A 23,879-nucleotide genomic window follows, 5' to 3' on the forward strand; every position below is an offset into this window, starting at 1 on the left:
TGGGAGGACTAATGCAAGTCAAGGTGTGTTTGTTCTGTTTTAGTGTATATAGTTGATCATCCCCTCCTGTTTCTATGGATATAACCCAAAGAGTAGACTAGTGGTTTTCAACCTGTGGTCTGTGGACCCCCAGGGATCTGCAGACTATGTCTAAGATTTTCAGAGTGGTCCACACCTCCATTCAAAAAATATTTAGGGGTCTGCTAATGAAAAAAGTTTGAAAACAACTAATGTAGACTAAAGAATGTACTTGTGTGTGTGTGTAGATGGTAAGAGAATTCCTTCCCCTTCCGCCTCCTCCCCCCCCGCTACTCTGCACAAACCTGATTGATTGACAACCTCCCCCAGTCAAACACCCAGAATTAACTCTAACCTTGGGAGGGTTTGAGCAAATGAGCAGACAGGGTGGAGGTGGGAATGAGACTGGGATTCCTGTTGCGCTATCTGAAGGGAGCCACCCTAGTGGAGGTGCAGACCTGGCCAGATGACCAGAATGCTACCAAAATATATTTTTAAGTGGCTACTGAGATTTATGGACTCCTGCCCCACTCCCCACAGATGCAAGAGTTCTTTGCTCGAACCCAAAAACCTACTGAGAAACTCAGAGACTTCGCCAATAGCCTTCAAGTGATCTTCTGCTCCATCGAAAGAAGAGACCTTTCCTGGTTAAGGACCTGGCACAACAATTGGCAGAAGGGGCCTATGATTGTGTTGCTCTGCTGGCTTTGCACTCCCTGCAGGTCCAATACCCCAATATGGGTGTTGAGAACTTTAAAGAGAAGGCCGTGGATTCAGTTGGGTCACAAACACCTGAGAGCCAGGGCTGGAATGCCACCCACATGCTGGGCTTGGGCTACCTGCACCTGATCCTTGGGGCCTGACTGGGGGTGGACTGAAGTTTCCCAACCAGCATAGAGACCACATCACCCTCTCACAAGACACAGAGGCAGCAGTGGTGCAGCTTTCCAGACTGGGACCCGGTGCTCTCCCCTCCACCAAGGGACACATTGGCCAAGTTGTCTAGACACAAGAGGAGCTGAGCACACAGACAGACAGTTTCAGAGAATGTCCAGTGGCCTGAGAAAAATTCAGTGGCAAGGGGGAAGGGCATGGTGGAGGGCCAATGAATAGCTCCATCAGGAGGGCCATCCTGTCTGCTGAGAATGTGGGGAAGTCAGACACATTCTGAGGAGATGCTCCCAAGAGATAGTGGCTTTTAACCTGGGGTCCTCGGGGCATGGGACCAAACCCCAAAGGGACAATCAATAGGTCTAACGCCTGACTGGAAATTATCCAGATTCAGCAGACAGTGCCCATTTGTTCTCATCACCCTCCAAGATGTGTAGATGGATAATTTGCTGGACACTGGTTCTCAAGTGACTACTATCCAGAAAAGGACATTTCTCTGGCACTGGTAGCCATAGGACTTATCAAACCCTTCCAATAACTGAATCCAGCTAGATGCTGGGTACATGCTTGCTGACATATAGTTGGGCTCCAGGATGCTTTGACAACAGGGGATCATTGCAAGCAACACTGATAACTATGTTCTGCTCCCTGTTGTTCTTGGCATGAATCTACTACAGCAGTGCTAAGATGAACTTCTAGAGGTACAATGGGTACAAGCCTCAGCTACATCCTTAGGGGAAGATGGTGTGCAGACTACCATTAGAGAAATATGCTGCCAGTGAAAGTCCTGAACCACACCCATCAGCTCATAAGGCTGTACTGCAATCAAGTCATTGCATGGCTCCTCTACTTTGAGTGGGAAGGTGTGGTGATCCCCACAGGGAGACCAGACACTGGGAGTGCCCCACCATTTCCTTGCAGAGCAGCATTAGTGAAGGCTTGGGAGAGGCCTAGCTTCAGGAACTAGACATGGGTACTGTGCAGATTACTAGAGAACAGAGGGATCATCTGACCCAGCTGATTTGAAAACATTCTGCCACCTTCTTCCAGCACTGGGCTGACTTCAAGTATGCAACCCCCATCCAGCATCGGATTGCCACCAGTCATGCCCCGATCCAAGAGAGGTTCTGGCTAGTCCCACCTGCCTTATCCCAACCAATGAAAGATATGCTCAATGAAATGAAGGAAGCAGGTGTTATCAGAGAAAGCTAGAGTCCATGGGCAGCCCCCATTGCCCTGGTAAAGAAAAGAAAAGACGGGAAACTCCACTTCTTCGTGAACTATCAGAACCTCAACCAAGTTATGCATAAGGACGCGTACCCACTCCCCTGCATGGAGGAGGCATTGACTGCCCTTAAATATGCCTTTTTATTTTCCGCCATTGACCTGGCTAGTGAATATCAGCAGATAGCAAAGGGGCTGGAGGACCAGGAAAAAAAGGGCTTCATCATATCCATGTATTTGCCTTTTGGCCTCTGTGATGCTAGTGAGAACTCTGAGATGGTTCTCCTGTATCTGGATGACATCACTGTATATCTGAAGACATATGAGGAACACTTGAAACACCTAGACTTGGTGTTCGCCCAACTAACTGAATAAGGTCTGAAGATCAAACCTTCCAGGTGCCCCTTGCTGAAGGAGAAAGTGGTTTATCTGGGCCAGAGAAGGTGCCGGTTGTTGAGACGTGTCTGATGCCAGCCATAATACAAGATGTCAAAAACAACCTGGGGTTTGTTGGATATTGTAGATGTTTCATAAAATACTTGGCCAAGCTAGTTGCATCCCTACATGCCTTGTTATGAGGCCTCTCCAAGGAAGGGGCTATACAGAAAGGTATTCTGAACTAGGATGAAGGCTGTCAGAGGGCCTTTGAATGCTTGAAATCTGCCTGGTAAAGGCACCAACAATGGCCTACCCAGACCACACTCTCCCTTTCGAACTGTATACAGAGGCCAGTAACCGGGGCTTGAAGGCTGTACTCTCTGAGGACCAGGACAGATGGAAGAGGATGATTGTGTATGCCTGCTGGAGACTGATAGAGTCAGAATGGAATGATGAGCATTACAGCTCCTTCAGACTGGAATTCCTGGCCCCGGTCTGGGCAATCATCTAGAAGTTAAAGGCTACTTGGCAGCCATTTCCTTCATAGTGTCCATGGACAACCACCCCAGGAGCACACCAGCTCTGCCAAATGGAGAGCACTAGAACAATGCTGGGCATCAAGACTGGCCAGCTACAACTTCTCCATGGAATTCCAGTATGGCCAGAGCAACACCAAGCTGATGCCCTGTCCAGGCTGCCAACAACAACAGAACCAGGTTGATCATGGCCAGAGCAACCACAGAAGCAAAGTGTGCTTTCTATATGGCAGCCACTAGCTAACTATGACAGCCTACAACCCAGCAGGCAAAGGTCTCTGTGAGCAAGCCAAACAGTTGCTGCTGGAGGAATGGAAGACTTCCTACCTGCTGGAGCTGACCTACATATATAAAACACAGTGCACACCACCATGAAGTACATTTCCCTACTTTCTGATGCTCTGCAGGTATGGCCAGCTGCCAATAGACAAGATCCTGGTCATCTGACAGGGGACCTCAAGGAACCAGGGTCCTGGGACCCCAGAATGGCATAAGTATCACCAACGTTTTCATGAGGCAGGCCAGACTGTAGCCTCTAACATCGGCCAAGCCTGAGACAGACATAAATGGAGCTATGACAGACATGCTGGTGCCAAACCATTAGCACGGGGGAGATGGGGAAATCAGGTCCTACTCAAGCGGCAGAAGAACTCTAAACTGGACACAGCCTGGAGCCCTGAACTGTACATCTTGGGCTCCTGTATACCAAATAGCTGGTATATAAGATCCGAGCAGGGGGTGCCATTTCACATTTGGTGGGGAGGGGGCAACTTTAACCATGATTCCAGGGGCTACATAAGCATCTGAAAACTGTAGGGTTTTGTTTTGATGTTTTTTTTTCTTCAGATAATTTAGAAATTAGCTGATGGAGCACTGTATCTAATTCCTATATATAAAAAAGAGAATTAAATAAATATTAGACCCACTCAGCTCTAATACTAACATGTTCTCACATCTTGTGTCAACTCACTTAAGGGACATTAAAATTTTAAACCTAACCAATGTATATTCTTAGTTTGTTACTAATTCTTGAACATAACAATTGAAACAATTGTAGAAAAATCTAGATTACATTCTATCACATTTTTGCAGTTACCAAGCTTGGAATAGATCATTTAACTTTGAAAACATCCCATTAGGGTAAGGGCCTATGAGTTTATGATGCATATGCCTGGGGTTCTAGGGGTGTTACCTCACTACAAATAGACTAGAAACTGATTTTAAATAGGAGTGAAACTGATATTTTCAAGTCACTTTCACAGTATTGCCAATCCTAATGTTCAAAAATCACGAATCAGGCACACCAAAAATCATGAGATTGGCTTTAAAATCATGAGATTATATAAAAATAACAGCTTTGGTGTTCTTTTTATTTGCCGTCTGCTTTTTGAGCAGTGAGGTGCCCTGAAGTCACATGTTGAAGCTTTCTCCACAGCCACAAGGACTAGAAACATCATTTTTCTTTAAGAATGAAGGCTGAAATTATCAGATATCTACTTGACTCCATGAGCTGAGGCTTTAAGGAAAACAATATTTATCATCCCAACTCTCATGATTTGTCATGAGTCTCAACACAGCTTTCACTTCTATTTAAAGACTAGTTACTCTCCTGAAGGCTCTTAAACACAACACTACAGTGATTGAGTTGCAGTTCTCAGAGCAAAATATTTAAAAGCAAACACCAAGAAAATTCCACATTTTAAAGTTGAGAAAAAAACTGAGACTTCTGTGGTATATCAGGGCCACTGCAGGCAGGAAAGGAAAATAAATAGGCACAGGAACTTTGGGCAGCTCTTCCACTTGAAAGAAGGTTGGAGGGTCAAATCTTTGAGTCCTTAATCCAGTAAAACTTCTATTGCTTAATAACTATACACTTCATATTTAAATATCTGAGCCATCTTATCCAGGGCTACGCATTCTACACACATTGGCTCAAGGATGTTTTCTGGCATTTTCTGGCATATTCTGAACAGTGCTGAGCACACAGGATAATACAAATCATGACAATAATCGTTGACTCTATGGACTCTGTGGATGCAATTTCTGTTCTTTGTTCTGGAATTGTCCTGGATACAGCTGAAACTCTAAGAATTTGAGGTATAAAAACACACCTGATACTTAAATGATACTTTCTGATTCCTTCCTTTTCATCAACTCAGAACAAAAAAAGACAAAACAAAATGGTTTTCAGTTAAAACATAAAATTGCACAGCAGCCATTGCTCTACAACCCAGCATGGGGCAGAACCTGCCACCTCTTGGGAGTTAAGTGATCCCTCCCATCTGACTCTCATTCTCCATCCTTCCTGACCTCTGTGCTGCTTTTCATGCTGTCAACTAAAACATCCATCCCAACCTCCTGAGACCATTTGCTGGAATCTCAGAGAACTGTCCACCTTGATTTTGCTTCCATCTATCAGAGTTTTGGATAAGTGTGTTAACCTTAAAATTAGTCACATGCAAAGCAATGGAACACTATGAGAATTTGAATGTAATACAAGTTGAGCAAGGGAATGATGACCAGCAGAGAAATGGGCTGGTCTGCTGGATAGGGAACTAGCCCTGAAAGATCTGGGTTCTATTCCCACCATGAACTTCCTGCATGACCACAGGCCAGTGCCTTAGTTTCAAAACATTTTAGGCACCCAAAGATGCAGCTAGGCATCTAGTGGGGTTTACAAAGCACCTAACATTCTAGGCACTTTTGAAAATTCCAATAGGTGCCTAAATACCTTTGAAAATCTGGCCTTTAGTCTGTGTGTGCCTTAGTGCCCCATCTGTACAAACAGGGATAATAGCACTGCTCTACCTCACCGAGGGGCTGTGAGGAGAAATAAGTTAACACCTTGTGAGGTGCTCAGATACTATGGTGAGGGGGCCACAAAAGTATCACAGATAAAATGGGACCTTATCTATACCACTGATATCCCTTCCCTTGGTTTTGGCTCCTCCTTTTCACCAATGCCCCCCAAATCTCCCCCTTTTCTGAATGTAACCTTGGCTCAGAGGGCTTGCCTGTATCTTTTGAGTCTCCTGTGTTCTCACTAAAACAACCCCTCTTTCCCCCTCCACTCCACAGAGGGATTCCCGTTTTACAGGATAAACTTCCAGATCCTTAATTTAATCACAAGCCCTTTCTTATCTTGCCATTTTGAGCCTGAGCCACAAAACAGCATGTTTGTATGTTGGGGGCGGGGGGGAGGAGATTCTAGTTCTAGTAGCAGGAGGCAGGGCTGGAAGGAGTCACTGGGCTCCCACTAGTGGAGTGGATCACACATGGGGGATCCCCACTGCAGGCACCCTACACTGGTCTTGTCCCCAAGGCAGGGGAAAAGCAGAGTGAGGGGATCAGGGGACACATGGAGGAGGTACCCAAGTCTGGCCCTGAGGTGGGGGAGGAGCAGAGCAGGGAAGAGGCACACAAACCTGACCCTGGAGGGCAGGGGCACACAACAAAGAGGCAGGAGCACCCCAATGTCTTAAAGGCTGAAGGGGGAGTCCCCCCTATCGGAATGACACAGCAATGCTGACAGTGGCCAAGCCATGAGGTATGCCCGCTATCTAGGAACAGGTGTGTTTACATGGTGGTGGACGTGGAGCTGGTGATGGAGCTCCTTCTCCTTCTCCCTTCATTATTTCTCCTTCTCCTCCTCCCTGTTATTTTGCACAATCCGGATTGGCTGAGTGGAACTGCCAGTCAAACACACAGAATTAACGCTGACCCTTGAGAGGGTATGAGCAAATGAGCAGATGGGTACTGGATGGAGGACCAGCCCAGGAAATTTGGAAATAAAACAAAACAAAAAACCAAGGAAGATCCCTGAGGGAGGGTTGGTATTTGTGCTGAGGCATGTGGCTGAGATCTAGGACTTCTTCCCAAACTATGGGAACCCCCACCTGACCATTGTCTTTTCCTCTGATTTTGCGTAAGGTTTGTTGCTGTTTTTATAACTGTAACAAATACTAATTTAAGAAGGCAGGATAGCAGACTCCTAAAAACCTGCACCTAGAATGTCACAGAAAAATTCAACCTCTCTAGCATCATTCTTTTTTCTTTCCTTTAAGAGTCAAAAGCCATTTTCCCTTGTTATGATCAGCTTTTAGGATTTGACAAATATAATGCAAAGGGACACATTCTCTATTTGTACTACAATACATAAATTCTACTCAAGAAACAGATTGTCTTGGAGACCACATTTGAAAGGGAGAATGAAAATTATTGCCTATTAATCACTGGTCAGAGTGGTTATACAAACTGAAAATTGCTTTAAGGGTGAAAGTCACCTCTGTGCAGAGAAGAAGCATGAAACCTATGTACCACTGAAATCTCACTTATGTCATCAAAATGACACTGCCTTGGGAGAATTTCACTTTAGAGATGTAAAAGAAGAATTAGTTGTTCCTAAAATGTAATGGACACAGATGAGATTTATCTTTTACCTAAAAAAAAGGTATTAGAGATAAGACAAACAAATGTGAAACTTAAACCTTAAAACTTTTGTAGGGAGGTTGAGGTATTTTTCTCTCCACAAAAAAGACACTTATAGACTGCCACCCAGAAATCAAAAAGTTCACGCCAGATTCCAAATATTAGGCACTCACCTCCACCCCCAATCATCAAAAACCAAAACAAGCCCTCCCCCATACACACACAGAAAAGGAGGCGGAACAGGAGAAAGACTTTATACCTGTTAAATCACAATAGACCAGTGGTCTAAGGACAAGGCACCAAAAAAGACTTACACCAACATCGGACATAAAAAGCAATAAGAAGAGGTTTTATAAATACATTAAGAGTGAGAGAAAGGCAAAGGAATGTGTAAGTCCACTATGTAGTGGGGAAAGATTGCTAACAACAGATGACATTAAGGTGCCTGAGGTGTTTGATGCCTATTTTGCTTTCGTCTTCTTTAAAAAGATTAATGGTGATCAGATAGTTAATAGTATCTTTACAGTAGCAAAAAAGGGAAAGAAGACAAGCCAAATGGGGAAATATCAGGTTAATAAATATTTAGATAAGTTGACAGAGTCTGATGAAATTCATCTTAGGGTATTTGAGGAATTAGCTGAAGCAAACTCAGAACCATTAGCAATTATCTTTGAGGACTAGTGAAGTTCCAGAAGATTGGAGAAGGGCAGACATAGTACCTATCTTTTAAAAAGAGAATGAACAAGACCTTGGGAATTACATACTAGTCAGTCTAACTTTGATACCTGGAAAGGTACTGGAACAAATGATTAAACAATTTCTTTATTTTTGGGGGCAGAACTCACTTGTTCTTGTCTGCTCCTCTCACTGGCGGCAGATACAACCAGTGACCTGGGAGTGGGTGGGTATAAGGTATTCAAACCCTTTAGCAGGGATGAAATACTTCTTTTTTGACCTCTTGGAGGTGGGTGGGATGGAGGACGGGGTTTGCCAGAGGGCCTTGCTATCTTGAGAATCCTGTCGTGCACAGGCAATGCGACCCCTGAGCAGGCTGCCACCAACAGCATCTGAATAAAGTATCAGACTGCTCTGCCATTTCTTCCACCTCCAGGCCCAATTTCAAAGCCATCCTTCTGAGCAAGGCTTGGTGCTCCTTAGAGTCATCAGGTGGACGGACGTGGGGGGCCGCCACTACTGCATCGTCTGGTGAGGAGGAGAGTGCCTGGGACATTGTGCCCCATTGGGGAAGGTTCTTTTGGAGTGGACACCTGCTCCTTTACTCCAATATCTGATCCCGCTCCGCATCAATGCTGGGGACTGCTTCTTCGAGGCAGCAAAGGAGGAGTGGTGTGAAAAGAGCACTGGCATAAAAAGCATGCCCCACACATTCCAATATGGCTACTAAGCCAGCTACTGGCTCTACTGCCAAGTCGGCCCCATGGAAGCTGAGGTGGTCTTGGGCACTCACAAGGGCCACTGCTGTCATAGTAAGGGGATGAAGTCCCACTCCAATTTGGACAAGTCCCCATCCAATGATTAGGGTGAGGCCTAGAAGTTTGTGCCTGGCGACTGTCTGTAGAGGTGAGAGAGCGATGCCTCAAATAGGAGGACTGGTGCCTCTCCAAAGACTGGTGTCGGAGTCTGGAAGATGAGTGCCACGCTGGTGACCAGTCTCATATTTGAGGGGAACGATGAACCGATGGAGAGCTATGACAAGGGGTTGTCTGGAGGGAAGATGACTGATGCCGGACATACGGGGACCGACGTCTCAGCATAGGCAATCTGTGCCACATCAATGATGACCACGAGCATGGTGCTGGTGACCTGGGCCATCTGACAAGAAATCCAGATTGCGGAATCGGAGATCTCAGCTGTGGAGATGGTGAATACTGCCTCTGCTCTGGGGACCGACGGCATTCGGTTGCCTTCTAAGGAGATCTCATAGCTGACTTTCCCCCATGGGAAGCCTTAGCTGGATCCAAAGCCATGCGTGGCACCAGCAGTGCTGGGAGAGGTCTCTGCTCCCTAGACTCCAGGAGGGCCTCAGATGTCAATGGCCCTGCCAAGTGCATGGGTTCCCTACTGCTTCAGGGAGTCAGAGCTCTAGGAGGGCTGGGGGGAGTCCAGCTGGAGAGGTACCTCCTGTGGCTCCAGAGTGGATGGGCGCCCTGAACAGGTCCTTTGCCCAACGCCTCTTAACTCTTCTTGCTCGGTGCCGGGGAGCCTTGTTTCTTCAGACACTTCTTGGGCACCGGCGAAGGGGAACAGTGCCGGCGGTACACTCTGCACTGGTACTGAGGTGCTGGGCATAGAGTTGGAGTGGGAAGGCTCCGATGCCGGGCAAAGTGCAGCCTCCATGAGGAGGGTCCTTATATGAATGCCGTACTCCTTGTGAGTTCTAGGACAAAAGTCCTTGAAATGAGACACTTTTCCTTCACGTGTGACTTCCCCAAGCACTTTAGATAGCTGCTATGAGGGTCACTAATGGGAATAGGCCTATTGCAGGCAGAACAAGGCTTAAAACCCAGGATGGGGCATTCCCCAGCCCAGGGCTAAGTCCCGCTAACTAACGCTACTTAACACCTACTTACTAACTATTGTAAACAAACTATATACAACACTAACAAGGAGAGTTAGAGAGAATTGCTGTCCACTTGCCAGGCAAGGGGAAAAAGTGCTCCGACCAATCATCATGGGCAGTAAGGAGGTATTGAGAGGGCATAGGGCAGGTGCTGCACTCCAGAGGGTACCACTGCTGACCTGATGGACACAGCTAAGGCAAAATCTCAGATGGCTGTGCACATGGGCACGTGCACATATACAACAGAATTGACATGAGCAAACACTCGAAGAGGAACCTAATACACATTAAAATGAAGCACTAAACACTATCTAACTAATCAAACAAACATGGTTTGAGTAAGTAAGGCACTTTGTTCAACGCTATGGATCCGTGAGATCTGTCTGACTGCTACAGTTGGAAGGAACTGAGGTGGCAACATGACCTATTTTATAGCGACACCTTCAGCACATGCTCGAATGCTGAGGGGAGGAATTGGTATTTATTATTTAGCATGTGCATAGTCATTTAGCCAAGTGATGGCATCTTCAGCGGCATGATGCAGTTCTTCTAGGCCACTGCTGAACCTAGGCAGCAGGCATTCATCGACAATGTGCATCATCATTTGTATTGCACCACAGCTGCACAAAGGGCTGTCACGAAGGCCCCAGCAATACTGGTTGGCTGCACAGAGACCTTGCCAGGTCTAGATCCTGTTCAACCGGCACAACTGGTGACAGGGCAGGTCAAAATCAGGTGGGCAAATTGTGGGGTCAGCGACGAGGGACTGGTTGGGGATTATAACAGATCCATTCCTCTCGCCAGAGTGTTTCCGCCCTAACATCCTGGTGTGGCAAACGAGACCATAATCTGCGACATGACAGCAAATGTGCAACTGGTGGTTTAAAAAGGTCATTGTGCAGCAGCCGGCTTGGGTTGGTGTGTATTTTCTCCACTAACTTGCTACTAGCAACCTGTCATCTGATATGAGGAGGAGCAATATTGCTCAGAACTGGAAGCCATGGGAGTGGAGTTGGATGCAGGGTGCCGGAGATAATACACATAGAGGCATATAAGTGCCTATCCACCAGTTTGATGTGTGACGATCAACTCCAGACTGGTGCACAGTACTCAGCCACAGAATATGAGGTGGCAAGAGCGGACGTCCATAAAGTTGGAGCATGAACACCCCATGACAAACCTGCCAGTTTGCTTAGAAGATTGTTGCACATCTTAACTTTAGCTGCTGCCTTCTTCAGCATAGTAACTCAGTGTGCAATCTAAGGTCACACCTAGATAGATCAGTTCTACTTCATGCTTCACCTTCTGACCACTCAGATAAACATTCAGCTCTCGGGTTGTGCTGGTGTGATGAAGATGGAACAAACTGGAGACTGTTTTTATGACACTTGGCTGGAGGCCCCAAGTCTTACAGTAGAGTTGTTGAGGAGAGGACTTACAGAGGAGTTGGTGGGGAGCAGGAGCACTCTAATGGGCACTGCTATCAGCAAGGCTGCACCAGGACAGTGGGCGCATCTACATGCTTTTGAATTTTTTGGGGGGTGGGTGGGTATACAAGTTAAATATTTTTATTACAGTAGAATTTACACTATGCTGAATTTCAACATATTGTCTGTATGTGCCTGATTTATATACTTATTAACAGCAATATGAGCACTTTGAATGAAAGGTGTCTTAGAAAAAAAAATTCTCAGAAAATATAAATACACAAAGTAACTATTTAAATCTCCCTCATTCATAAAAGTGTCTCTATTCAGTGTCAGAGACTAAGGAATCAATTCACATTTTCCATAGTACAAGGATGGGGTGGGTGTATGGGCCCCTAACCTGTATATGTTTCAGTAGTGACACACATCTAAAATCTATCCACATTTCCCTGAATGCCTGTTAGTCTTCTGAGATATTTATTAGTACAATAGAATTTTCTATGAGAATAGACCAAATTAAAGGGTCATTAATGTTTAAGTTTTGCACAGGAACATCCTTTGTGTGACAAAGGCATCATCTAAGATTATATCTACACTTAAACCGCTACAGCAGCACAGCTGCAGCTGTACCACTGTAGTGCTTTGGTGCAGACATCATCACTACAGCAATGGGAGGGGTAATCTGACCTCCCCAAGAGGCAGTAGCTAGGCTAATGGAAAAATTATTTCATCAACGTAGCACTGTCTACACCAGGTTTGGTTGGTGTAGCTATCTCTCTCAGAGAGGTGTGGATTTGTCACACTGCTGAGACACAGTTATGCAGATGCAAGTTTCCAGCGTGGACCAGCTCTAAGTATTTTTAAAAGAGAATGTGCAGTGGCTTAAAGCTGTGAGAGACTTATTAATAGACAAAAGAAAATGCAAGTCCACATGCTGAGTGCATGCTTGATAGTCTAGGCAATTTACTGTCAAGTGCCATTTGTACTAGGCATGCCACAAAGCCATTGGTTTGAAAGGTTAATGATTGCAGCAATCACAATTTCAATTTACAACAAATGGGATGACAAGAAGCCAAACAGAAAATGGAGGAGCCCCACTGTGATGGTAGCTGACCAACAATCCATCAACAACACTCCAGGAAGATTGTGAAGCCAGAATGCTGGGAAAATCTTTGGAGCCTGGAGAAGTCTGAGACTTCCATTAAGCCCATTTTTCAAATAACGTAAAAGCTTTAAAATTTCTAAATTACTGAACACAAGCCTATGCCTTCCCATAGTGCTTATCCTTTTCATAGCTCTTATCACATCGAAAGGATCATCTCCCACCCTTTCGCATCACATTTCCTTTCATCTCTTGCCTCTTGTCCTATAAGTGTTTCCCTAGTGGCCATGGCCATGACCCAAACAACCCTTCCCCAGAAAGCTAAATGAGTGCTTCTGGCTGCTTTTCTACAATCGTCCTCTACTGCTCTCTCCTGAACATTGCAGCAGATGTGATGTTCTACCAGGGTAACCCTCTCTAAAGCATCCAAGCAGCCACATAAACTCAAAGACTCATTCCTTGACTTTCTGCTTCTACTGCATGAACTATTCTATGATGGGTGCTGTGATGGTGAGAACATCATTTCGGCTGATCATCATATAGTTCAATGTAATTTGCTTGCATAAGGAAATCCAATTGATTAAAATGTCTTTGAAGGCCTACTTAGTTTTTAATTAAACAAAACAACAACAACAACAACAACAACAACAAAGTAATTGCTCAAACCTCTTAAATGTCATGCACATTACAAAAACACTTGATTCAGATAACATCTTTCTCATCTATACTGAAGCAGAACTGTGCAGGCATACACTGGACATAATTATACAGGATATCACTTTTTATTTCTGTCATGACTGGGACCCAATGACTTATTCCCTCCTGGAGCATTTGGAGAGACAGACATACAAGAGAGAACTATACTGTATAAAGTAAAAAAACACAGTTGAAAATTCAGCCAGTTATACTTTTCATGTGCAATACATGATTTTTGATGCACAAAAGGCATTTAATATTATTACAAGTTCTAGTCAAATATGGATTTCAAGAGGATTTAATTAAAACTTTTCATGTTATATTTATCATCATATTAGTCATAAATGTATGGTGGCTGTTCAGAGCCTCATCCCCTTTTATTCCTTCCCAGCTTTATTGTTATTACTACTATATTATCATCAGTTGTATTGTGGTAGTGCCTAGAAGCCAACTGATGATGGGATCTGGTCATGTGAGGCACTGTACAAAGACTGAGGAAGGGACTATCTACTACTCTAAGTGCTTACAATGTAAGGGCTTGCTTACACAGGAAACTTTTACCATTTATACTGGTTTAGTTAAATAGTTATAGTTCTACCAGTATGAACCTCGGCAGGAACACTTTTATTCTGGTATAAGAGTATTTATTTTGGGTTTACCTTAAAACCGTTCCCAAATGTAATCCCTTTTTCTTATTTCCTGTTATTCAGCCAAAAACACGTATTGCTATAATTACAGCTGCTGCTTCTACTTGCTCTGAGTTGACATGGAAACATTCCCAGGAACCAAGTATAAAGCCTTGAGTGACTGCAAAGAAGTAGTTGCTAGGCTATTTGAGCACTCTGAAGGGAGTGCAGAAAGCTATTAACCATACCCAGCAGCTATTTGGAAGCTAATGTGGAAGGCTGAACTAAGGGCCGACATTCCGCACATACACACATACCCCTTAGTTAGAAGCTGGAAGGTCCTGGTCAATCAGTAGTGAGTTCTGGCAGGGTTACAAAATTAGCAAACACCAGTCAGATCCAGCCCAACCGTGCATGCAGGGAGAAGACAGAGCTTCCCAGGGTAAACCAGACTGTCCCATTTTGGCCAGGACAGTCCCTTAATTAAGCCCTATCCTGGCCATCCCAACTTTTTTGACCATTGTTCTTGCCAACTGATTAAGTTGGCAATAGCAAATGGGACAAATTCCCAACTTTGTCAAAAAAGTGAGGTGTGGAAGAATGTGCAGAGGGGCCAGCGGTGATGCCAGCCACATGTGGGGGCAGGGGAGAGAGACAGGGCTTGGGAAGGGGCAGGTAGGACTCAAGTGAGCAGTAATGCCAGCCCCAGCCTTACATGGGGAGAGAGAGACAAAGCTCGAGTAAGCAGCAATGCCAGCTTTGCGGGGGGTGGGTGGGAAGGAGACAGGGGAAAGAGGAGGACAACAGTCAGAGCTTGGGAGAGCAGCAACACCAGCCCCGCATGGGGGAAGGAGGTGCGGGGGAGGGCTCAGGGAAGCGGCTTGGGCCAGCCCTGTGCAGCGTCCCATTTTCCCTTTCGGAAATATGGTCATCCTAGGGTTGGATCTCAATACAACTTCCTGTAATTTTACAGAAGTCAGTGGGATTGAGACTGGGAAAACAGTATAAAGGAGAAATTGCAGATTGGACGCCAAATGTCTTTGTGAGGTGTATTATTACATCATTGAATTAGAGATAGTGTGTGAGCACACAGCTACAGTTATCACCAAGTTTTTTTCTTTCTTATTTGATGTTGTTTGTGTGGATGCTGAAACAACTGGTTATGTGGTACAACTAAATGTTTTATTTAACTATCACTATAATACCTAGGGTGGGCCTATGTGGAAGCAGAAGATCTCTGATTGTCAGACGTTCCTATCCCTGTATTTATTTTGTAAGGGACTAGGCACTGTGTTATATTCTTCATGTTAAAGGAAAACAAGAAATCTCTAGTTAGCGATATTAGTCTTACCAGGGTACATTGTAACTGCCGTGCTGTAATGGTTTATATTTGGAATGTTACTCATAAAAAGGAATTTGAAATTATTAATTGTATGTGTGCATAACTGTCTTATGGCAAAGGCTGGTACTGGATTCCTAAGAAGAAAAAGGAAGTGAATCCTATTACAATTTCAACTTTTAGAATTTAGAGGGTTCCTATAGTAAATCAAGCTCTTGCAAGGATAAGAATTCATGGTCTCTGCAAATACTTTAAGTCAGAAAGAGGGATTCTATAGCATAGAATTGGTAAGTAAATTGACTTACCTTCTCTCTACGTAGGTTCCACAAGCAATATAAATTAAACTGAAAAAGGCACCATCTCCTTTTTATAAGAATAAGAGTCTCCACTGGCGTGGAGGGGTTTACATTGGTATAATTATGTTGATTTAAATTCACAATTTAGCTTATACCAACATAACTTTCTCACTTAGGCAAACCCTGAGTATACACGACAGACAAGGCGTGGGGGAAATGAAAAGAACCAGACTTATAGTTTGCAAATGTCATGCTGGTGCCACATTTTTGTTTGTGTGTATGGTTTTGTTAGGAGGAGATTTGGTAAAGGGGAAGAAAGGAAGGGAGTAGGGACACTGACGGGAGTTAGGTAAGCGGGATGGGGCAGGAGAGAAGAAGGAGACAAGGAAGGAGGAGAACATGGAGGGCAGGTGGAGTGAGACAAAGACTGTATAGGATGTGGTTGGAACAAACAACCAATCAGCACAAGGGCTAAAACATCCTGAGTCAAATCTGCAAAAGCATTCTGACGACAACATTGGTGTTCAGTACCTGCTAAGGTGGCTTGAACTCCATTTGATAAAATATATAAGGATGATAGAATAGACAAATATTTGTGGCTCAGTACATGCAAGATATCTGTGTAGTAGAGGTGCGCTTGATCCACTCAAGCTACGAGGAAGTTGGAAATCTTTGGCCCCAACACCAAACTTTGCAGCTAGAATTTATTACTACAATGTATAAAAATGAAACCCCAGATTCAGCTGTGAACTTTGGAAAGAATCCAGTTCTGAACTCTGTGGCTTGGCTAGCTTCTGTTGCTGTGGCAGATGTTACTTTCCTAACAGTCTGTAAGACTGAAACATCCATTGCAGCAGTTTTGGAGACAGCTGATAAGTTTACCGCGATAAACTGAATAAAGAAAAACTGCAGCTCAGGCTCATTAACTCCAGAAATTCAAAACTTGCATCTCTTGGATTATCATGGACAATAAGGGAATGAAATATCTGAGGAAGGATGTATTACCATGATAAAACATAGCTGATGCATCTTGGAGTGTAACGGGAAAATAAGTAAGGGATGGAACTCCTGTTCTGGACTTTATTGAAAATCCTCATAATATTTCCTTATAACCAATACTTTCTACATACATTTTTCTAAGTTCAAGAAAATATTCAGATCCAAAAAGACTCAAAAAGCTAGAAACTGCTCTTTTGGAAACATATAGGGAGCCTCAATTTGCCCACCTTACAGCTCTTAAAACCTTTCTAATTATACCTTAGATAATTAGAGAACATTACCTCAGGATTTGCAATAGCTAGAGAATACTGTGAACAAGGGAACGTTCTCTAGTTATCTAAAGAAGTTGGAAAGCTAAGAGCAATCACTTTTAATCACTACAATATCAATGTCAGATACCCATTGGTGTCAGGAATGATATTCAGTCAGGATGCCCTAAGGGTCTGACTGTATTTTATTTGCATTTGGATTTTTCAGTGAAAACCTTTTGTTTAAGAAGAAATGTCAGCTAGACTTCTTTCATTACAGATTATCCGAAAGTTGAAATCTGTAAGGTTTACTGTTTCTTCCAAGTGCCTGCCATTAAAAAAAAAATATTCTTCTTCATTTTGTCATTGTGCTATCAGTATGCTATTAGTGGTACTGCATCTAACTTCTTTTATTTCATTATTATAGTAAATGTCAAGTGAAGATCAAAAGAAAAACTAGATCAAAAGGGCCATAAAAGAAGGCTGCATATATTTTTGCATTCATCTGAACACAGGACTCAGCTCAGTGACTGGAAATTGCTCACTGATGACTGGTGAACAATTCCAATTCATATTATTCAAGCTCATTTACAATCAAGCATCTTGGCTTAATGTTAATTGCATATAATATCATATAAAAGCGTTCATAAAATAATCTAAAAGAAAAAACAAAAACAAAAAAACACACCTCTTGATACTTTCTGGTAGACACTCAAGGGTTTAGACTCAGAAATAACTTCATTCAGCTTTGTGGGCCAATAACTGCTTTCAGATGCACTTCTGATTCAGTTTGTGCAAAATACTACCATTTTGATTTGATGTTGTTTTATAACCACTTCGCACAGATTTAAATGATAAAATAAGGTGCAAGACGACAGTGGAGAAACAAGCCTCATGTCTTTGGTTAAAAATGACTAATTTGTGCATGCTAAAATAGCTAGTAGTAGGACAGTTTATGTAATCCAGTGAATGTAAAAGAAACTTATTTGAAATTCGAAAACGAAACACAAAAAATTGTACATCAGGGCTACAGCCACTACCTGTTTCATACTAAGGTTTACAACAATTTACCATTTAGAAACATTAATAAAAGTTTGCACTTACATAGTGACTCATGTAAGAATCTCAAAACGATTCATATTCTTTAATTAATTAAGCCTCACATTACTTCTGTGAGGTAAATATTATCATCCTGCTGAGTAAACCGATGCAAACAGAGGTTAAATAACTTGCCAAAAATAACACTGCAAATCAATGGCACAGTTAGAACAAGAATATGAGTCTATGGTCTAACCACACTTCTTTCCACTTCTGTCTCTAAAACAGTACATCTATTAAGCTGCACAGTTTAGATCCAAACCCATTTCCACTTTCACACAGTTTGAAGATGTTCAGATTTAGGTTCGTGATTTAGTCTATTGTAGAGATAAGGACCATAACTTGGTGCCCGAGCCAAATTTGGGTCAGAACTTCTACAAAATTCTGATGTTTTTCTAGCCAGAGTTTGACATGGACTTATTTCTCACTTTTGCATATCTAGAGCACACCTATCAGTATTTAACCACCAACAATAAGAATCTCCTACAAATTGAACAGTCAAGCTTATGCATACCTTGAACATCTTATCTTGTTTATGGCAAACATGGTATTTTTTGCTTTTGCTAAATTGACCAAATACATAGTATCCTGTTATTTAAACCCACAAACACTTTTATTATGCATTCCATTCATATGCCATTTCTGATTTTGTTGTGGGTTGCATGCTACTTAAGGTGACAAAGTCAGAAAGAAAGTGCTTACATTCTTGAATCCTCTATACAGAATCTGAAGTTCCTTCTTTGTGAATTTGCTCTGTGCTTCCAGCAGTTCAAGAGCTTCAGGCCGATGCCGCACAGTGGCTATTTCCATTTCATCTTCTACGCTGTCTACAGAACAGAACAGAAAGAAAGCTCAACAAGAATATACCTGACACAGAAATAACTGCTCATTGCATAAACAGAAATATTAAATTAGACTCTTTAGGAAAAAGGCATTTAGAACATTGAAGAAATCGAACATTGTGAACTCATTGGGGCAGGTATTGTGTCTACTTCTATGGTTGAACAGCACCTCATACAATGAGGACCCCATCCTAATGAGCACGCCTGGACAATGCCATAATATAAACATTAAATAATAATAATGCACAGCAAGGAAGAATCCTGAAGGTTATGCATGACCTCCCGGATAGGTCCTTTTCTGTCTCTAATGCTTATGATTTTTTAATAGCAAAAATAACTCAAGTTTCACAAAGTAGCATTGTTACCAGGATCTAGTTACAGGAATCTTCTGTCTAAGCCATTGCTTAGTTAATGAATGGGGGTTTGCAGCTTTGGGCTGGAGTATGTATGTGTTGGCCTAAAGACTAAGGTGGTATTTGGGAAATTCTGTAAGACATCACTGGGTTGGCGTTTCATAACTGAGGTAGACCTTACTGATGTACATAGGTACAGGATAGCCTCCTGGATAATCCTGTCTTTACATGGGTGGGAAGCTAGTTGGGGGATTTGCCAACTTGAGCACTTGTAGACCTTCAAGGCTTCCAGCAGAGCATCAGATTACAAGGAGTGAGAACTGGCAGATAACCATTTGATTAACTAGTTTGAGTTAAAGTTTTACAGTAAGAAGTTTAATAAAGTTGCAGCAAAGGCCTTTACATGACAAATACTGTGCTGAGACTTCTATTGTTGCTTCATGCCGCTGATCCCAGCAAAAGACATGTTTAAACAAAAAAGTTTCACAGTATTTTGAAATAATTACAGCACAGTGCAGTTTCTGTAGTGTTCTAGGGACAAATTTATTAAACTCACTACCTTGTTCTAGTGTAACAGTTGATCCCTCTATAGATATGTAATCTGAGCCAAAAAACAAAAAACAAACATACATAACAATTCTTAGCTCATACAAAGCACAAAATGCAGAGACATCATTGTTTCAGAAGGCCCAATGCCCATACAGTATTATTGGGAATTTTTATTAAATCTATTTTTCCATTATCAAATATTCTTAAAACATATTACTTAAGTAGTGTTACACATTAGGAAGCTCTCACTGCCAGGCCATTTTTTGTTCTGACATTTGCTATAACTGTGACTTCCAGCTGCCACGCTGAAATCTGGCGTCAGGAGGTTGATTTCAACCAAACAATAAAAATGAAACCCGTTTAAAAAACAGCGCATACCCTGTAACATATAAACATACACAAGACTACTATAAACTCAGCTGTACCGCTTAATGTAATTACATTGTTTTGCCAAGTCTTCTAGTGCTGCTGGCACTAGAACAGATCATCTAACTTTTAAAGAAGAATTTGGGAGGAGGAAAGGAAGAAAAACATGCTTTAAAAATGTGAATAGCTTTGGAAATGTTTGGTGTCCACCAGATGGTCCAATGCATAAGGCACTAGCTGAGATCTTGAGAGATGAGGGTTCAGTTCTCTGCTTCACTGCAGACCTTTCTATGTGCCCTCAGGCAAGTCCCTTTGTCTTCCTGTGCTTCAGAAACCCATATGCAAAATGTGAATACTTCACAGGGATATTATACGTTTAAGATTATGAGATGCTCAGCTGCTATGGTAACCTTAGATAGAGCTGTAATAACAGTGTTCACAAACATTAGTTCACATTTCAAACAGCTGATCATTTCAGCTATGCTCATGCCTTCTTTTCTCCACTGTTCTGGAACATTTGAAAGGAAAAATTTGATTTCACTGTACTTAGGGGAATGGCAGCTCTTCATGTAAACACCAGCATTATCACAGAAATAAGGGTATTTGTGTGCAAACAAGAGTATTCATTATTCACTGTTCATCATTATTCCTCTGCTTAAATGTTTCAGTCATCCAGTCATGAAGTAAAAATAATATTATGTGATTTAGGTGACAAATGTCTGAAGTCTTTAGCGACTACCTATAGAGAAAGAATTAAGTCACAGAAATAAAAATCCTTTCAAGAATGACAATACTGTTCAGAATGATTCACAAGGGCGACCTGCATTAGATAATTTATTTGCAAGCAATTGTTTATCCAGCTCTAGTGCCCAAGATTCCTCTTTTTATCCATCTGGTTTGTGCTGCCAGGCTTTTGGTGCCATTTCCAGAATCGCTGCCTCAAAGAGATATTTAAAAAATAATATTTTGTAACATCAGACACAACTCATTTGGTGATACCTTGATGGTAAGACTTATGGCAAGGGTAGCTGAAAGGCAGGTTCAATGCCCCAATCCAGCCAAAAGATACCATGTACTATGTGGCCACCAACATCTGAAATATTGAAATGAGGTACACACAGACTTAGACTTTCAGGCATCAGAGGGGTAGCTGTGTTAGTCTGGATCTGTAAAAGCAGCAAAGAATCCTGTGGCACCTTATAGACTAACAGACTTTTGGAGCATGAGCTTTTGTGGGTGAATAACCACTTCGTCAGATGCATGTAGTGGAAATTTCTCGGGGCAGGTATATATATGCAAGCAAGCTAGAGATAATGAGGTTAGTTCAATCAGGGAGGATGAGGCCCTGTTCTAGCAGTTGAGGTGTGAAAACCAAGGGAGGAGAAACTGGTTTTGTAGTTAGCAAGCCATTCACAGTCTTTGTTTAAAGCTGAGCTGATGGTGTCAAATTTGCAGATGAACTGAAGCTCAGCAGTTTCTCTTTGAAGTCTGGTCCTGAAGTTTTTCTGCTGCAGGATGGCCACCTTAAGGTCTGCTATAGTGTGGCCAGGGAGGCTGAAGTGTTCTCCTACAGGTTTTTGTATATTGCCATTCCTAACATCTGATTTGTGTCCATTTATCCTTTTCCATAGAGACTGTCCAGTTTGGCCGATGTACATAGAAGAGGGGCATTGCTGGCATATGATGGCGTATATTACATTGGTGGATGTGCAGGTGAATGAACCGGTGATGGTATGGCTGATCTGGTTAGGTCCTGTGATGGTGTTGCTGGTGTAGGTATGTGGGCAGAGCTGGCATCGAGGTTTGTTGCATGGATTGGTTCCTGAGCTAGAGTTACTATGGTGCGGTGTGCAGTTACTGGTGAGAATGTGTTTCAGGTTGGCAGGTTGTTTTCTGAGCAGCTTCTTTTCAGATCAGATGGATTACCGTATGCCAGAATCCGTAGTGTCTGTGCAAATCTCATCTCTCTATCAAAAATGAGGATGAGTGCAATTTGTTCTATTTTAACCAAATTAGTTATTATGCTCAGACTCTTTGCAAGTTGTTGGGTATAGTTTGGATGCCTAATCAAGCTCCGCAGTTTGAGGACTATCTGCTACAGTAGCAACTGGGCCTAGGACTTGGCTGTTTGGTTCTATTCCTTTACAGTCATTGGGCTTGCATAGAAATAAACGAAGGATGATTTTGGCCTTTTAAATTGTGTGATGCTAGGAGTACCCAGTTGTGCAAGATATCTAATGTCCTAATACACCTAGAATAAAAAGTTACTACCTCAGTAGATTTTTTAGGAAAGGAATTGTCTTCCAAAATATAACTCCAGTATTTTCGGATCCATTATCATCATGATGGTGACAAAAGCTTGTTCTAGAAATTGTGATTTGATTCAAATAGGATGTCAGTGATGCAGGACAGAAACAGTATGGGACATCAAAAATTGATTCTAATAAGGCATCTATATCTTCACTGTAGCCTGTCCTTTGTCTAGATGTTCTGTCTGTATTCTCTACACACACTGACTTTATATATTGAAGATGCTCGTGTCAAAACATTTCAGCTCTCATTGTATATAGAAAGATTTATCATGCTAAGAAGCAAAACACTGTTCTACTTAGATCACTTATTTATAGATGCCATTATATCCAATTAGCGCAGTAACATGCTACCCTGGTTTATGACAATGATTATGCACGGCACACTGAAGATTAGAATATTTTCAATTAAAAGTTAAAGGCTTTTTTTCTCCCCAATGCAATTCAAATCTTTCAATTTGCACTTGAAAATTAAATCTTGCATTCTTACAATACAAGAACCAGTTAGGTCCGCCATTCAGTATTCAGGTGTTTGTAAGCACTTCCATTACAAACCCTAATTTTCTTGATAAATGGCCTGTGAAAATTTGCTGGAACTTGTCATGCAAGGTCTAAGTCTAAGTCATACATTTTTACAAAAATCAAATTTGATTTACACTCATTTGCAGTATAAAGATTGTGCACAGGAATTAATTCAGTAGAAGGACTTCTACAGCCTCATGCTGCTTACATGGAAATCAATGTCAGTTTGATCATTAAGGGTCTGACTGTCAAAGGTGCTGAGCAATCACTGACTTCAGTGGAAGTTAAGGGTGCTGAATATGGCTAAGGATCACATGATTAGTTCCTCAGAAGCAGGACTTTTGTATTCTTCCAGTGGCATAATAAAACTTTACAGTATCAAACAGCAGATCCAGTCTTTTCCTAAAAAACTCCCACATTTTCTAACAGGACCCTGAGAAGCATATGTTTGGGTTTCAGGAATCTGCATTTTTGGTTTCGCCAAGCCATTACTTATCTGTGTCAGCACTATTACACAAGAGTGTCTATAAAGGGGAATGAACAGTGACATAGTCATTCAAACCTGTAGAAGGAATTTTGTTACACAACAGATAAGAACGTCGTCCTGTTTAAAATTTAGCCAACATACTCAGTAGAACACCACTAGTACCAAGAAATCTTCAGTGAACACAAGTGAGTCGGGAACGCCTCAATTTTACTCTTAATCTGGAAGATGGAATTTTCAACAACATGGTTCTCAATAGTCCCATTCTGGGGCATTTTACTCACAGGGAAGACAAAAAAATACTTCTTGCAGCACCCCAGGATTTCCTTAGAGGTTTATGCTGTTACTTATTACTCTTTTTTTTACTGTTTATAACCTTCTTTAACGTTTCACTTTTCATCCTATCATCGGTGTAGCTAACTCATAATTTTATCATAAATCTGATGATATGTGGTCATTTTCTTAAAGCCCAATTCTTGGAATCATGGGATTGAATGAGAACTTCAGCTTCCTTTTTCAAACAAAGTAAGTTTCTAGGCCTCATGGTAGCACAGAAAAGCTTGAAAA

The 23,879-nt window shown here is 42.3% G+C and overlaps 1 protein-coding gene across 7 annotated transcripts in view; it reads right to left on the minus strand.

Moving 5' to 3' along the window:
* Positions 1-23,879, minus strand: part of KCNIP4 (potassium voltage-gated channel interacting protein 4) — an 834,558-nt gene that overhangs the window by 75,570 nt on the left and 735,109 nt on the right. For all 7 annotated transcript variants that reach the window (XM_030563370.1, XM_030563364.1, XM_030563363.1 and 4 more), the window contains one exon: positions 18,590-18,714. In XM_030563370.1, coding sequence (XP_030419230.1) covers positions 18,590-18,714 — 125 coding nt within the window. The remainder of the gene's footprint in view (positions 1-18,589; positions 18,715-23,879) is intronic.

This window comes from Gopherus evgoodei, chromosome 5 (genome assembly GCF_007399415.2).
Source record: "Gopherus evgoodei ecotype Sinaloan lineage chromosome 5, rGopEvg1_v1.p, whole genome shotgun sequence".
Classification (NCBI taxonomy): Eukaryota; Metazoa; Chordata; order Testudines; family Testudinidae; genus Gopherus; species Gopherus evgoodei.